The 15,805-nt window shown below is 57.2% G+C and overlaps 2 protein-coding genes across 12 annotated transcripts in view; both read right to left on the bottom strand.

The window, feature by feature from the left end:
* Positions 1-7,882: 7,882 nt before the first annotated feature.
* LOC126929728 (uncharacterized) lies at positions 7,883-8,782 on the bottom strand. The gene has a single exon (XM_050746347.1). It carries the CDS (start codon positions 8,780-8,782, stop codon positions 8,195-8,197), a length of 588 nt encoding a protein of 195 aa, XP_050602304.1. The 3' UTR covers positions 7,883-8,194.
* Positions 7,883-15,805, bottom strand: part of MICAL3 (microtubule associated monooxygenase, calponin and LIM domain containing 3) — a 232,758-nt gene continuing 224,835 nt past the window's right edge. For 6 of the 11 annotated variants that reach the window (XM_050746011.1, XM_050746013.1, XM_050746016.1 and 3 more), the window contains 4 exons: positions 13,909-13,974; positions 11,400-11,499; positions 11,196-11,269; positions 7,883-11,114 (listed from right to left, as the gene is read on the bottom strand). In XM_050746011.1, coding sequence (XP_050601968.1) covers positions 10,930-11,114; positions 11,196-11,269; positions 11,400-11,499; positions 13,909-13,974 — 425 coding nt within the window. In that variant the 3' untranslated portion in view covers positions 7,883-10,929. The remainder of the gene's footprint in view (positions 11,115-11,195; positions 11,270-11,399; positions 11,500-13,908; positions 13,975-15,805) is intronic. The other 5 variants (XM_050746022.1, XM_050746012.1, XM_050746015.1 and 2 more) reach the window with 1 other exon arrangement.

The following is a 15,805-nucleotide window of genomic DNA, read 5'->3' as shown; positions in this document are numbered from 1 at the left end:
ATAGTACATTCCTCAGAGGCGGGCTGTGAATACGTGAAACGCGAGGTCTTAGGCACCCAGCACGCACTCAGGAAGCGTGGCTCGTGATTAGCCGGCAGTGCGGTCGGAGGCCCCTAGCAGCTCCATTTGCTGGGAGTGGGGTGGATGGACTCCCTGTGGGTGCTTCAGGCCAGGGGCTGGATGGCGGCTCCCAAGGGGCATGGGGAGAAAGATAAGAGCAGAGGGGCTGCCACACACTGCCCTTTTCCCCTTCCGCCCCAGCCCCCTTCTCAGTGCACCCTTGGAACTTCACCCCTCCCCGCCAGCTGCCCCCACCGCCTCCCCCTGCCCCGAAGCCCCTACTCCGACCATCCGCCCCGGACACTTCCACGCTCTTCTTGATGGTGGGCTTGCTCCAGGTGCCGCTCGTTCCCCGGCCGGGCCGCTGTGCTCTCACTGAAGCTCAGGTGCTCTCGGAAGCAGAAGGAATGAGGGGTGGAGGGGCCAGTGTCCTCCTGGGCTGAGGACAGGGCTGGGGAGGCAGGGGCAGAGCTGGTCTGTACCCTGCTGGCCAGGGCTGACACGCGGTAATGTCTGTTACCAAGTGGGCCATTTCTCCCTCCTGCCCCTCCAGGCATCTCATCCCCCCACACCGCAGGAGGCGAGGTCTGCACAAGGCCTCTGCTCCCCTGGGAACAAGCCCATGGGCTCCATGGTGCCTCGTGGTCCCTGAACTGGAGCCCGCCCCAGTACTGGTGGGAATCTGATTGCTGGAGTGAAGGATTTCCTTCTTCCTGGCCACCCTATTCCCCTCATCTCTGGGACAGAAAGCGACAATGCCTGCCCGAGACCTGGGGTGGAAAATCAGAGTGAACGCACACCATCGCGTGGCAGGGAGGCCAGGGGCACAGAGCCCTGCCTGCAGTTAGTACCCCAGGAACTGGGGCTGCAGGGATGGCCCAGGGCTCTGCCAACATCAAATGGCCACAGCACAGGGGCTGGTGGCTCCTGGCCAAGTTAGCACCGACCACAGAGCTCCCCTCTCTGCCTAGACTCAGCTCTGTGCCCTGACAGCCTAGAGCAGGGCCCGGCTGGTGGTGCCTGGCTGTGTGGCTCCCTGCCCAGGAGGTGCCTTTCCCAGGCGCTGGGACTTAAAGGGCCGGTGGGTTGTGAGGGCAGGAGTCTTGCTGGAGGAGAAGGGAGAGATGGCAAGATGCAGGACCAGAGCCGGGCAGGGTGGGGTGGAGGGGGGTGCAAATCATGTTCACCGCCATGGTGAAGACCAGTCCCACCCACCGAGCGGAGCAGCAAGTAGACCCCAGGGATTCCCCAGCCCCCGTGCTGGGGCGGGTGTGGCCCCGCAGAAGCTCTGGGAGGCTGGCGTGACTCAGCTTTTGCAGAAAGACCAGTCTGGGGTTTCCCATATTGCTTCAAGCAGCCTTTTCCCTGGGACTGCTCTATCTAATGCCAACAGCCTTCAGCTGCTAGTGAGCCCTCGCCACCAACTTTTGGAGGGCTCACTCCTGAGGCCCAGGGGCTGGAAAACTCTGAGCACGGCCCTCCCAGAGTCTGGCTGTGGCTCAGAATGGGTGCTGGGGCAGGGCAAGCAGGATTTCCCAGGGGGGGCTGGACCCTCTGGCGTCTGCCCCAGGGTTGGCGCAGGCCAGGGACCCCCATGCTATCCTTCCTCTCACCCTGCCCTTTCTGAAGTGAACTCTGGATATTGGTCAAATCAAACCCGGCAGAGGGAAGGGAGTGGAGGACCCGGTATGGGGTCCCGGCGTCGGGGGAGCTGTACCCGGCTGGAATGTTTTGCATGGTGATTTGTTAAAGGGATATTGAGCAGAGGGTAAACCAATGTGTCTAGCATTCTGCTCAAAGATGCAGAAACCAAGAATGCCACGTGCAGAGTGAGTGGCGTAGGCTGTGGGCCCCCCGGGGAGGGGCTGAGTCTCAGCACTGCAGCCTCATGCTATGCGAAGTTCAGACCTGAGATAGATGAGAGGCCAGGAGACACACGCCTCACCTTACGTGACGTTTCTGCCACCTTAATTCCTGTGTTAGTTTCTGTACCAAATCTCCCCCACATGCGATCTGACCCCGTGGCATCCTTCCTTTCCTACAAACTGCATGAGGCCCAGGTGTCATCCTCCTCCAGCCAGAGGAGCCACTGTGGCATTTCCGGCCATTGGCCTGGGCAGGAGCTGCTCCCACGCGTGCCATGGGCAGGGCCGGATCAGCCTTCAGGGAAGGGACGCCTGTATGGGACCAACTCAGGCAGCCACAGAGGGATGGCTCAGCACCCCACAAAACCCAAAGTTCACAGCGTCTAGGATCTGTTTACGGGGCAGAGAAATGGATGTTCTTTTCCTGGTTCAAAGGTAGAAACTGGCTTGGAGAGCCACGTCCAGCATCAGCCAGCCAGGCAGAGGTCTGGTCTAGCGCTTGGTTCTCACAGGCATGTGGCCTCCAGTAAAGGATCTTCCTGGAGAGAGGGAGGAAGGCTCTTGGGATCATCTTTAGAGATGCTGATGGAGAAAGGAGGGGCTGCAGGTGGGTGCGTATCCCTTTATCTAGAATGCTTGGGACCAGAGATGTTTCAATTTTTCACATTTTGGAATCTTTGCCGACATGATGCTCAAAGGCAATCCTGCATTAGGGATCCTTAGCCTGTATCTCAGTTTTGAACGTTGGATCAAAAGTTTTGAATGGTGGATCCACCCTGAGGACTTCCCCGAGTGGGGTGCTGCCACCCCAGGCCCTGTGTGGGAAAGCCAGCTTCAATAGTACACGTGCCACTGGCTCCCAGCCCCAGCCGAGCTCACCATCCAGCTCTCAAAGCCAAGAGCGATTCTTTGGCACCTGAAAATGCATCAAAATTATGACGTTTATAACTGCCTTAGCCCTGCTTAATCTCTTTCTCTACACCGAATCTCCTCTCCACTGCGCGTGCTTACGCCTACGTGCTCTGTTGCCACAGTGCCTTGCCAAGAGCGTGACTGTGCTTTAGTTCTCCCCAGGGCCTTGGAGAACTCTCCAGGGAGGAGGAGAGGATGGTGCTGGGGGGAGGAGGCTAGGAGTGGACCTTGTTCTCATGCCCCTTGTCTCATGCACGAAGTTCTTCACCCTCTTCCAAACGTTGACCTGGTGGGAGCAGAGATGACACCCTCCCTGGGGCCAGGGATAGGATGCCCGTGCCTGGGAACGCCAGCAGGCCTTCCCCCCTCGCTCGGGGCTCTGCAGGGTTCTGGGGGCTGGTGCTCTCTTTGGTGCCATCGGATTGCTTCTGCTTGTGGGCCTCGCCCTAGGGCTGTTCACCGAAGTCCTTCTTATCACAATCCTGGCTTGAAATAAGTGAGTTTCTGATTTTCCATCCCTGATCCTGCCCTGCATCTTGATTCTGAGACTCCTCCCATCCCACCCTCTCCAACAGCAGCGATCCCTCCCATTAGCCACATGCGATCGCTCTGAGATGAAAAAGCACTGGCAGCCATCCTGGCTAACACAGTGAAACCCCATCTCTACTAAAAAATACAAAAAACTAGCCGGGCGAGGTAGCGGGCGCCTGTAGTCCCAGCTGCTCGGGAGGCTGAGGCAGGAGAATGGCGTAAACCCGGGAGGCGGAGCTTGCAGTGAGCTGTGATCCGGCCACTGCACTCCAGCCTGGGTGACAGAGCGAGACTCCGTCTCAAAAAAAAAAAAAAAAAAAAAAAAAAAAAAGCACTGGCAGATGCTGGTGGAGCAGGCCTGCCCTTGACGTGGGCAAGAAGCTTGGGGAAAAAGACAATTTTCCTGCTTGTCTTTTCTTATCAAAATACATGGCTACAACCAGGGGAAGGACAGGAAGAATTCTCTTACCAGCCAGCAGCGGCACCTCAGTAGCTACAGACACAGAGGGCGGGGGCGGTCGGGAATGACTGGCCGTGGAGGAGCCGGGACCCGCAGGAGCTGCCAGCTGAAGTGGCCTGACTGGGGAGGTGGTCCCTGTGCTGGGCCTCTGGGCGGAAGGCGTCCCAGAGCCCTGGTCGTGGGCACATCCCAGCCCCCCGAGGGAACAAGTTTGGTCCGAGATACATTTTTGAAAGGTATTTCATTCTCTAAAAACATTTTTATTTTTTGAGGTGGAGTCTCTCTGTCGCTCACTGCAAGCTCTGCCTCCCGGGTTCACGCCATTCTCCTGCCTCAGCCTCCTGAGTAGCTGGGACTACAGGCGCCCGCCACCGCGCCCGGCTAATGTTTTTTGTATTTTTTTTAGTAGAGATGGGGTTTCACCGTGTTAGCCAGGATGGCCTCGATCACCTGACCTCGTGATCCACCTGCCTCGGCCTCCCAAAGTGCTGGGATTACAGGTGTGAGCCACCGCGCCCGGCCTCTAAAAACATTTGTAAAAGAAGTAAGACCCTCCAGGGAAGGGGAGCTGCTGGCTGCCAGGTGCCTCTTTCTCCTTTTCTCCCAAGAAAGACCTGGCAGCCAGTTTTCTGGGGAGACAACCAGGGGCTAGAGAGGCAGGTTTGGGCCGGGTGCAGTGGCTCATGCCCATAGTCCTAGCACTCTGGGAGGCTGAGGTGGGCGGATCACCTGAGGTCGGGAGTTCAAGACCAGCCTGACCAACGTGGATAAACCTCCCCTCTACTGAAAATACAAAATCAGCCGGGCATGGTGGCTCATGCCTGTAATCTCAGCTACTCAGGGGGCTGAGGCAGGAGAATCACTTGAACCCGGGAGGTGGAGGTTGTGGTGAGCCGAGATCGCGCCATTACACTCCAACCTGGGCAACAAGATCAAAACTCTGTCTCAAAAAAAAAAAAAAAAAAAAAAAAAAAAGGAAAAGGCAGGAGAGGACACTCATGGGGGCTGGCCACTGAGAGGCTCCTCTCGCCTGCTGGACCTGGCGCCTGTGGGTTGAGCAGTCCCTCAGCGCTGACACTCCAGCATCCATCTGGACAAATCCTCATCCTTGATGATGGCCCTGTGAAGACTCAGGGACCCATGGCCTGTCCCTGGAGCTGCTGCTGGGACAGCAGCTCTGACCTGCTGCCTGGATGGAGGGGTGGCTGGAGGCAACAGGGCTGGCCGAACACTCTGGGAACACTGACTCCACAGGGGGCCCAGCAAGTTCGTGAAACAGGGGGGCTGGCCTGGAGCTGCAGGGGGCTGCCTCCCGAGTCCTCCTAGGGTTCTCTCTTTTTTTTTTTTTTTTTTTGAGACGGAGTCTAGCTCTGTCGCCCAGGCTGGAGTGCAGTGGCCAGATCTCAGCTCACTGCAAGCTCCACCTCCCGGGTTCACGCCATTCTCCTGCCTCAGCCTCCCGAGTAGCTGGGACTACAGGCGCCCGCCACCTTGCCCAGCTAGTTTTTTGTATTTTTTAGTAGAGATGGGGTTTCACCGTGTTAACCAGGATGGTCTCGATCTCCTGACATCGTGATCCGCCCGTCTCGGCCTCCTAAAGTGCTGGGATTACAGGCTTGAGCCACTGCGCCCGGCCATAGGGTTCTCTCATCACGAGGCATCTATGCATCTGCATGGGCCCCGACTCCACAACCTCCAGCCTTCCTATGTGCTTCCTCATCCTAAGTTGGTCACCAGTCCCAAGTTGGTGGAAGGAACTCGAGGTACCGGCCAGGTGAGCGATGTGACCAGGCTGACGCTGGGGGAAGAGACAGGAACATATCCCGCCAGGACCCTGAGCTGGTGCTCACCTAACTTGTGCTCCCTGCCGCCCTCTTGCAGGTGGGCAGACACCAGCAGCTGCAGTCGGTCTCGTGTCACACAGCTGCGCGAGGTGGCTCCACACGCACCCACCGGGTCCGGAGGATGCTGCCCCTGGCTTGAGGACCACTCAGTGCTGGCAGCCTCACCACAGTCTAGGTGTTGACTGTGCAGGGAGGCCCTCAGCCCCGTCCACCTAGTCCTGGGCCACCCCGCCCTGGCCCCCACGGCTGGAACCCAGCCTGCTTCAGTACTGGATGTGCCCTCTGTGGCTTGGAGGCCACGCGGGCAGAAAAGGGGCTGTGGGTGGAGCACACGTGGCCTACCCACAGCAACTGGAGTCCACCTTCCCCAGCAAAGCCCCAGCTGCAGGAAGACCTTGCTTGGGGCAGGGGGCACACAAGGGGGCTGCTGAAAAAGCTCCTGGTGAAGCCGAGCAGCCACAGGCTGTTGAAGGGGCCATGGGCCTGGTCTCACAGGCTCCTGGGCTGTGTGGCAGGTGGCTCCAGTCCCCAACCAGTGTTTGGGTAGTATGGCCTCTCACCCTCCTCACTGGGCATCACTGGGGAGGGTCATCCGAGCAGGGGTCACGAAGTGGAGAGGGTCTAGTACATGGGCCAGTGTGGCCAGCTTATAAAATGGAATAAAATGGCACGTCTTGTCCCGTCATCATTTTTGGCTGATTGTTAAGACGGGACTGTGTGAGGATTCAGGGTTCAGGAGGGACACTGGAGCTGTTAGATGTGGCGGTTCATGAAAGAAGAGCATCTTATGTGTTGTTTTAAAATAATTTTTAAAATTAAAAAATGATAAAGCCTATACATTTTTTTTTTTTTTGACAGAGTCTCACTGTCGCCCAGGGTGCAGTGGCACAATCTTGGCTCACTGCAACCTCCACCTCCCAGGTTCAAGCAATTCTCTTGCCTCAGGCTCCCCAGTAACTGGGATAACAGGCGTGTGCCACCGCACCCAGCTAATTTTTGTATTTTTAGTAAAGACGGGGTTTCGTCATATTGGCAAGGCTGGTCTTGAACTCCTGACCTCAGGTGATCTGCCTGCCTCGGCCTCTCCAAGTGCTGGTATTACAGGCGTGTGCCACAGCGTGTGACCTTTTCGTGTGCTTCTGACAGTGGCACTGGCCTGGCCCAGCAGCCTTCCTTTCTGGTGTCCTCTCTAAAGTAACACTCATCGTTTCCTGCTACCTGAGGTGGCCGTGAACTGCAGCTCAAGCCTGCCTGGTGCAGCTCCGACAAGCAAGCCCTTCTGAGGAACGAGAGCCTGGGGGTCAGGTGACTACCAAGCCCCATTTCCTTTCCCAGCAGGCAAGTGACCCAGCTCTCTTCGCACAGGATGTCCTCTAGGGCCACAGGATATGCACTTTGAGCTGCTCATTCATTTCTGTTCTCTGTCCTACCCGACATGCCCACATGTGTCCCGGCCAGGCCTTTGTTCTGGAATCGGTGGGAACGAAGCTACAAGGACTGGGAGCCAGCTTCCACGCGTGACTTCCAGCCGGCCTGCGGGCGATGCGGCTGGTGTGCACACAGCCACTGCGGTCTTTCTCTCCCTGCACGGTGCCTCTGGATTGTCAGGGGCCAGCCATGCTCCCAACAATGCAACACACCAAGGGAGGGGTTAGAGAGAGAGCTGGAGGTGCCTCGGAGGCTTCTCAGAACAAAGAGGAACTGGCCTCCTGCTCCCTGTCATCTCCTGGGGACAATTTTCAGGCTAAAGAGGAGGGACCCTACTGAGTGACCTCAGGATTGTTGAAACATCTGAAAGGTTTCGGCGTGGGTGCTGCAGACCCCATGCATGCCATGGGCTCCTGGGTCAGCTGTGCTGTAGGACAGAGCCAGGCAGGGCTGGAAGGAGGGCTGCCAGGACCACAGCATCGCCCTGACTTGGAGTATCTCCAATTTGAAGAGCCCACTTCTCTTCCAGAGGCTACTGGGGCTTTGTGTGAAGAGTGGCTGCTTCTCCAACTTGGCTGCCTAAGACATTTACTCAAGTGACAGCAGTTGGTGGCTGAGCCAGGATATTATGGAGGACTAAAAAAAGCACAAACTTAAAAAAAAAAGATGCATTCTTTGAACAGTCTTGCACACACCCAGGCAAAAGCTAGATGTATAATACTTTGCACCTACACCATCCACCTGAAAAATACAGTACAATGACGTAAGAAACACACTATTTCTTTGAAAAACGTTTATTTAGCGTAAAACAGACCCATACCCTTCATGGGTCAGATGTTACCACCTTTAAAAAAATGTTTTTTAACTCTCCTTCCTGTCCCACTGAAAAAATTTTTTTGAAAGGGTTAAGAAGAGTCTATCATTGCTGGTCAAAATTGGCCTGAGGATGGCCGCCAGGGGCAAAGGCCTGAAGGCATCACCTGGGCAGGCCTGGAAGCCCACGGGGAGTGGCACCCTCAAGCCCAGGGGCGGGGGCACCCCCTCCCTGCCCTCCAGGGAGGCTGCATGCAGACCTCCACAGTGCAGCCTCCAGTTTAGTCAGCCTCGAGTTTGGGCTGCTCCTGCGCCTGGTACTTTATGTGTATGATACATGTGTATCCATCCTGCTTCCCTGCCTTCAAGGGAAGACTTAACTCTTGGGAAGAAAACCTGCCTGGAGATCGCTTTACGCAGCAAGTCACCAGAATACTCAAGTCAACTGCAAACGAGTGGTTACAAAATGGGAGCTTTAAAGAAAGTGCTCTCCTAGAACCGATGTCCTCACAGTCAGGAGTGGGAGGCTGGGGCTGCTGTGCGGGCCTGCGGCTCCATGGTGCCTCTCTGCAAAGGCTCGGGTCCGCTTTCCAGACTGCAGGCCACTGTGTGTGCTGCGGAGGATGCCACAGTGTTAAGGCTGACTGGGACCAGGAGGGGACGCTGGGCTCTCCTGCTACACCCGGCCACTTGTAGCAGATTCCTAGGCCACACTCCTTCCGAGCCACTTTGCAAACTGCTTCCCCGTTGTGGGGCCAGCAGGAGCTACAAGGGCCAAAGGCGGCTCTGCCGGGCCTGGACTGGTTTTGTGGCCTTCGATAGGAGAGGTCTGGGACAGGCCACACCGCAGTGAAGGTCTTTTCCCACATCCAATTTGATGGGAAGACTGGGGTTTGAAGATGGAATCTAGGAACCCTCCTCTCCCCTTTTTTAAGTAAAGAGAAAAGGAGACCTTTGCCTCACGTGAGAGCAGGTGGAGGAGAATCAGAGCTATGGCGGCCACTAGCAGCGTACTTCCTGGATGTGCATGGGAGAGAGATGGCAGCTTCCGGACAGGGATGACACAGGTTCTTTGCTCCTTTGCAGTTGGGATGAATGTTCAAGTTGAGGCACAGTGTGGTTCCCATGGAAAGCCCAAGGTCAGCACGGCCCCTCGGCCTGCTCCGCTACGGGATGCCTTGGAGGCGCCAGGCCTCTGCTCCCAGCTGGCCCCAGCCCAGGGAGGCGGCAGGCGGCTGGAGCACCCCGAGGGGCAGGTGGGTCTAGCCCGGGGGGCTCCTGGCTGGACTATGTGCTAACTGCTTTGATGGACAAGCACCCTACCCCCGATTAGCTCAGTGGCTTGATGAGCTGTACACAGCCAGGCTGGTGCAGAACCGTGAGAAAGGAACGGTTTGGCTATAGGAGCTAGTGATTCGGGGCTTGCCACCCTTTATGGCCCCATGAAGATCCGGCACAAGGCAGGTGCTCGTCGCCCTTGGGAGGGAGGGAGGGCAGGAGTCTCTTATCTGCTCGAGAGAGGCCAGCCTGCATCCCAGCATCCACTACAGCTCTCGCGTTTCCGTCTGGGTGAATCTTAGGCTGGGAGGAGGGAATTCACCAGCCACGATTCCAGGGTCCCACCCTGCGCCCTCTTGGCCAGTGTGGACGAGGGCCCATCCTGAAACCTTCTTTAACACGCGTGTGGAGGAAGGTGATGCCCTGGCACCCAAACTGAGAGAAGGGTGAGTTCTGCAGAGCCAGAATTCTCATCGGGAGGGTGAGAGTGGCAGCTCTGCTGTTAGCTTGGTCCAAAACAGAACGGAGATGCCCCCTCATCACGTGAGCGGTCCAGACCAGGGTGAGGCAGGCACCAGGTGCAGGAGGGGACAGAAAGCTGTGAGCAGGACCCAGCGGGGGTCCTGGGCAGCTCCCTGATGCCAGCCAGGCCAGTGATACGAAGAGAAAGGCTAATAAATAGATGCACGTGGTGAGCGCCGGGCAGCCCCGGACCAGGCTGCGTGGGACGCGGCAGACGCCGCTGTGGCTCCCGCACCCGGGCATCAAGTGATCAGTGTCTCTAGTAAAGATATACAAACCAAGTTACTTCTTTTCAAGTATTAAAAAAATAAGTTAATTGACAAAAAGGGTTTGAAGCGGCTGAGCGTCCTGCCAGGTTGTCAGCTTCATTTCAATGTGCAAACACAGGAAAGACACCGAGGAAGAGGCCACCTCCTGCCCCGACATCGGTGTGGAACAGGGACAATGCCTGTCTGCCAACTGGGGGCGCAGAATGTAGGGCCTCATCCTGTCCCCCAAAGTCAGCATTTTCCAGTGTCAAAATGGTGGTGAACTACAAGCAAAATGCAGCAACCCACAGGCCTCAGGCCGCAGCCAGTGAGAGGCCCCGGCATTTGGCCACTTAGGGTCCAGTGTGTGGTGTTTGGCGGGAGAGTGGATCCCGCCTGCGTCCTCCTAATTTGCATAATCAATTCCGGAGCCTGCCCACACCTCCATGTCTCCTGTGATGCTGGGGTGGGCATGACTGGACACCTCCCCATCCCGGGTCTCAATCGCACCCTGCTTTCGTGGGGTACTGTGTACGTCTCTTTGGTGGTGCTCCAGGGAGCATGAAGAAGACAGTGCCCCTCGCAGGCTGTGGTGGCGCACTGTGGCTCTGACGGGAGCAGCTTCCCTCTCTTACCAAATGTGCCAGTGGAAGAAAGGGGCACAGCCGGCACATCCTCAGGGGGCGTGCGGGGTGGTCCCCTGCGTCATGCCATACGCACCGTGCTCCTCCTCTGAGCGGCAGGTCCAGGTGGGCCTCCTCCCAGGAGGTGGCGCCATCTCAGATAACCACTGTCCCCTGGGGCTCCCCACTGCACGCGGGACTCGACCACTTTCCAAGCAGCACACGGGCATCTGAGCGTAAACTCCAAGGAGGTGCCAGGCCTCCTCAGATCGTGGCTCCAGGTGGTTTGGAGGCCACTACCCGGCCAGGCGGATGCCAACAGAAAATGGAGCGTTGGGTGTAAGCTCAGGACCAGTTAAGGCTGAAGCCCTTGGACAGCATGGCAGCCTCCAGGTCCTTGTCCTCCTCTCTCTCCCGGAGCCGCTGCTCCTCCAGCAGCGCCACCAGTGAGTCTCTCTGCTCCACCACCTCCAGCATCTCATTGAGAATCTGCTTCTCTTCAGACAGCTCCTCCTCAGTCTTAAGGTGATCTTGAAGGAGAAGAAGGCATGAGGTGAGGGGCCTGGAGGTGGCACCCACCCTGGGCTCCATGGGTGCCTCACCCCACTCACCTTCCACTGCCATGCGTTCCCGGAGCTCCTGCTGCAGTCGGCTCTGCCGGTCTTCCAGCTCCAGCTCCCGGGCACTGAGGAGGGAGGGCAGGAGGGAGATAAGCCACAGTGACTGGGGACCACCCCTCACCCCCAAATCCGGAAGGACCTCCATGCCTGCTGTGACAAGCATGGCACCGACACCCCCTACCCAAGGCCACTCACAAGATCATCAGCTCCGACTCGTAGCGCACCATGGCGTTCTTCTCCTGCACTAGCTTGAACCACTCCTGCATCAGCTTGGGGTCGTCCTTCTTGCCCATGCCTGCCGAGGGAACATTCGTGTCGGGTGCAGGGAGTGCCGTGCCCACCCTGGCCCGCAGGAATCACACGGGGCAAATGTGCAAAGAGGGCCGAGCAAGATGCTGCCGGAACTTCCACTCCCAAGCCAGGCCCAAGGTTTGCCTGCAGCCCTGGCGCCCCGGCGCCCCCTCCCTGGGGCCTGCGCTTCCCCGTGTCCTGCCATCCCTGCTCCCCCGTCAGCGACCTCGCCAGTGGGGACCTTGCCCTCCCCGGGGCTGGTTTCTGCCTCTCCTGCTCCCAGTGCTCTCCTAGGATGACTTCTGTCGCTTTCCCTCTTTCTTCCCACTCAATGTTTATTTAGCACTTGCCATGTGCTAGGTCTCCTTGGAGGAAACCACTCTCGGAAACAATGCAAAGTGAATTTGTAAACTGCACCTTGCCCTCAGGTCATGCTCATTAACTCAGCTCTTTCTTGGGCCACTCCCCTCTCCAGGGGCTACCAGAATAGATGCCTTGTCATTTGTTTACCTCCTGACCAGGCAGAGAAGAAACCACCCCTTAACTTGTGGCCTATCAAGCTTCCGGATGCCTCCCGCGGGATCCCTCGTGGTCGACGTAGGGATCTCAGGATGGCCACCGGGTTTCTCACCAAGAGCAGAGAAACACTAGCAGCCCCTGGGGATGGAAGGAGGTGGCCACGCCCTGCCCTGGTCCATCCAATAGAATGCCTGTGGCTGGTGGCTGCCTGCTAGCTCAGGCTGCCTGAACCAACAGGTGCCCATACCAAACCTCCCCCGGGGTGGCCTGACCGCTGGCTTCACTGTGGCAGGAGGACAGAAGGAGGAAGTCTCCAAAGGACCAGGCCACCCAAGGAGGGAACAAGGTCCTTTTCCTTGGAGCACGGAAGTTCATGGTAAAAGTGTGGTCCCGCCTAAAATACATGCTGTGTCAGTGGCTCTTCAATATTTTTGGATTACAAACCACTTTGAGAATCTCATAAAAGCTAGGGACTCTCTTCCTAGAAAAATGATTATGTGTGCAGAGCAAACCATTTGATGCAGAGTTCCAGGCTGCTCCTGGGCTTCCTGCGACCCATCCGTGGGCCTCAGGTTAAGGGGCACTAGACGGGGACATCTTTCAGAGGCCCCTGCACTCCCTGCGTCGCTTGGCAGGGTGTGTTCTAGGCCAGTTAAGACAAGCCCAGGAGTGTGAGGAACACAGCCTCTGAAGGGCCAGCCACAGCCCGAGCCCTCCCTCACTGCTAGCCGCCTTTCTGGCACGTGGTACACAGACACATCTCTTATCTGCAGTGGTGTCTGCTAGGCAGTTAGTCTCTACCCAGTGGCCACACCGAGGAGGCAGAAATGCACTATGTTCAACAAGCAGGGGTTAGTGTCTGTACCGTGCCCTAGTGCCCATGCGGTTCTGCTCCCAAGGGGGTTCCTGCCCCTGAGCCTCATCTGAAGGACGAAACCCCCCGGCCTGTCCAGCCCGCGACTGTGGAGTGCCTGCCTGAGGGTCAGGGGACCAGCGCTCTCCTCACCCAATCCAATAGGCTTGGGTCTTGGCTTTTAAGCCAGTCCCCACTCAGTTCCATGCACTGCTTTCGGAGCGTCTCTGCACAATGTGCCCACACAGCCGTGGAGGAGGGGCCCCGGCATGCAAGCTGTCCAGTGCGCCCGGCCGCGGCGGCACCAGGGAGACTCTCCCGCTGCCCACCTCCCCGCGAAGACACAGAAAATGCCACCGGAGACGTGCGGACAGCGCTCACTAGCTACGGCGAGCTCGCCCACGGCCGCCAGGCAGGGGCTGTGGTGTGTGGGCGAGAGTCGGGTGAGCGCTGTGGATGGCAGGTAAGAGTTAGCAGGGTTAGTCATGGCCACACCCCCCACATGCCTTTCAACGACAATCTTATCACCACAACAGACTTCAAATCAGACAAACTTAAAAAACACACACTCGGCAAGACACGAGGTAGAGAGGTTTGCTTTCAGTGGTGGTTTGGAAAGGGGCCCGAGGGCGCTTGTGTAGACCAGTCTTTGTAAGGACAGTATTCCTTGACGCTCCCATCCAAATCACTGCACGCAGGCGGGAGGCTCCTCACCTGCTTCCCTGCCCCTCTATCTGGATCTGAGACTTAAAGGCCCCAGCCATGAAAGGCCAGCCAATGCTGCAGCCCTGAAGGGCCCAGACCTGGAGGCTCTCTGGCTTCACTCTGCACCCTGGTCCTCCCCATAGACAGTCAAAGGGATACTGTACCTTTAGAAACTGCCACAGACTCATGACATTTTGTAACAGGACCATTGAGGGTCAGAGAGAGAGAGAGAGAGAGAGAGAAAGAGAGAGGTAGGTGGGTTCTGGCTCTGTGTTTGACTACTGTGGCTACACCCCCTCCGAGGTAGCGGGGATGGGGTTGGCGAGGTTACGTTACCTTCCTGGACACAGCAAGGGCAGAAGGAGAGAGGTCTACGTCGTGGAGTCCCGCCACTGGGCTCAACTTCAAAAGGACCAAACAAGGAAGAGGAGGAGGAGACGGAGAAAGACAAGAAGGAAGAGGAGAAGAGGAGCAGGAATTTGGAAGTGGAGAGGGACAGGGAGAAGGTGGAATAAAAACAAGCAGAGGACAAAAAGCATAAAAAGTGAGAAAGGAACAACAGGAGGAAAAGAAAAAAATACAAGAAATGGAGAAGCAGAAACAAGGGAAACAAAGTCTACAAATGAATTAAGTCCTTTTTTCAGCATGGAACTGAACGAGAGCAGACCCAGCTCCGGGCAGCATCACAGACGGGGCGTGGGCTCAGAGCAGCGGTGTGAGTTCCTCCAAGAGGGATGACGTGTTCCCTACATGATGGCAGCAGTCGGGCCACAGGGCCCTCCCGCCTCTACTCCTTATCAGGAGGGCAGTGGCATCTGGGTTGTCATACAGTGGCCTCTGGGGCCTTGGGCCCCCTCCTCGAAGCCCCTGGATAGGTCTGCCTGGCTCTCAGACAGGCTGCATTCGGTAAGTGGCCAACACGGCTTCCAGGCTTGCAAGTGACAACCTGGGGTCACCTCCCAGACCCACATGGAATCCTCTAAGATGTCACCACAGGTATGTGCTTCAGGCAAAGCTGGCCTTGACAAGTGCAGGGCAAGGGGGGCCTCTGAGTCTGTGGGGGCAGCACCCCATCCTGCGATGGGCCTCCAGGACGCTCACACCGGCGCTGCTTCCAATTCTGAGCCAGAACAATTTTGGGGAAACGTACACACACACAGGTGACTTCCACCCGTCCGTGTCACTGTCCCCTCTCTCCCCCAGGCACGGGGAGAGCCAGCCACCCCCTTCTTCCTTCTGGTCCTTCTATGGCTGTGCGGGGACCTCACGCTGCAGCTGGGGGCTGCCACACTCTGGACTGTGAGACCAAAGGGGTGGGCTGACAGGACATGCCGAAACTCACAGGAACGATGCTGGGAGGAGTGCTGGCGGGGCACCGAGAGCCAGTGTGCACACACATCTCTAGATCTGGGGTCTCATGCCTACTCAAGGACGAGGGAGAGGAGTTTGGCAAGGGACCATCACAGAACCACAGAGCACACACAGGGACAACAGAGCCCAGGAAGACACGGGGCCTCGGCTCACGGGGAGGGCAGTGTGTGGTTTACAGAGAACAGGGTTGAAGAAATGGCCTTGACTCAACAGAAGGCCAACAGGACAAACGGCTGGCTGGGAGGCCCCTCTGCGGTGCCGCTGCATGAGTACAGGTGTTTTCTCCCTTTGAACCCTTCCAGTGTGGTGCACAGTGCTGTGGGCACACTGAATCTGCTATTGGGTACAACTTCGAAAGCAAAGCCAGGGACAGCGTGCATGCGTGTGAAATGCTGACTGTACCCAGTGCGCTCAATACACACGGCACAGCCAGCCCAACGCATGGGTGCGAGGGAGGGTTTCTTTCCGCAACAATATTCTCTGCCTTACAGCCAACCTACAGTCAACCTCGGCTGCAAAGTGTAGTCTGCGTTGAGGCTTGGAACACCTGGATGAATCCCATCAAATACGTCCGTGCACACTCCCTGCCACCTCCTGCGACTGGTGTCACAGGTGAATAGGCCACGCTGTGGAGTGGAACAGCGCCCATGTGATACACGTCCACAACATATCCAAAAGGAAGGGGCAGGCGCCTGCACGGGTATACATTACAACATGTGTTTCTGCTTTCTGGACAGCACAAAATACAGCTTTCAGCTGTTTTTCTGTAGGCCACATCCGCATACGCCCTTCCCAATACAGAGGACAATATAACAGAGTACTGGGAACAGAAATTACGAAATGAAATTAGGGAAAGGGAGCA

Source organism: Macaca thibetana, chromosome 10 (assembly GCF_024542745.1).
Source record: "Macaca thibetana thibetana isolate TM-01 chromosome 10, ASM2454274v1, whole genome shotgun sequence".
NCBI classification, from domain to species: Eukaryota; Metazoa; Chordata; class Mammalia; order Primates; family Cercopithecidae; genus Macaca; species Macaca thibetana.
Note: the sequence above shows the minus strand (reverse complement) of the source record. Positions and strands in the feature narration are given on the sequence as shown.

Bases quoted from the DNA above. Each gene is read 5' to 3' on its own strand.
- LOC126929728 (XM_050746347.1), bottom strand. From the start codon at position 8,782: ATGTGGGAAAAGACCTTCACTGCGGTGTGGCCTGTCCCAGACCTCTCC.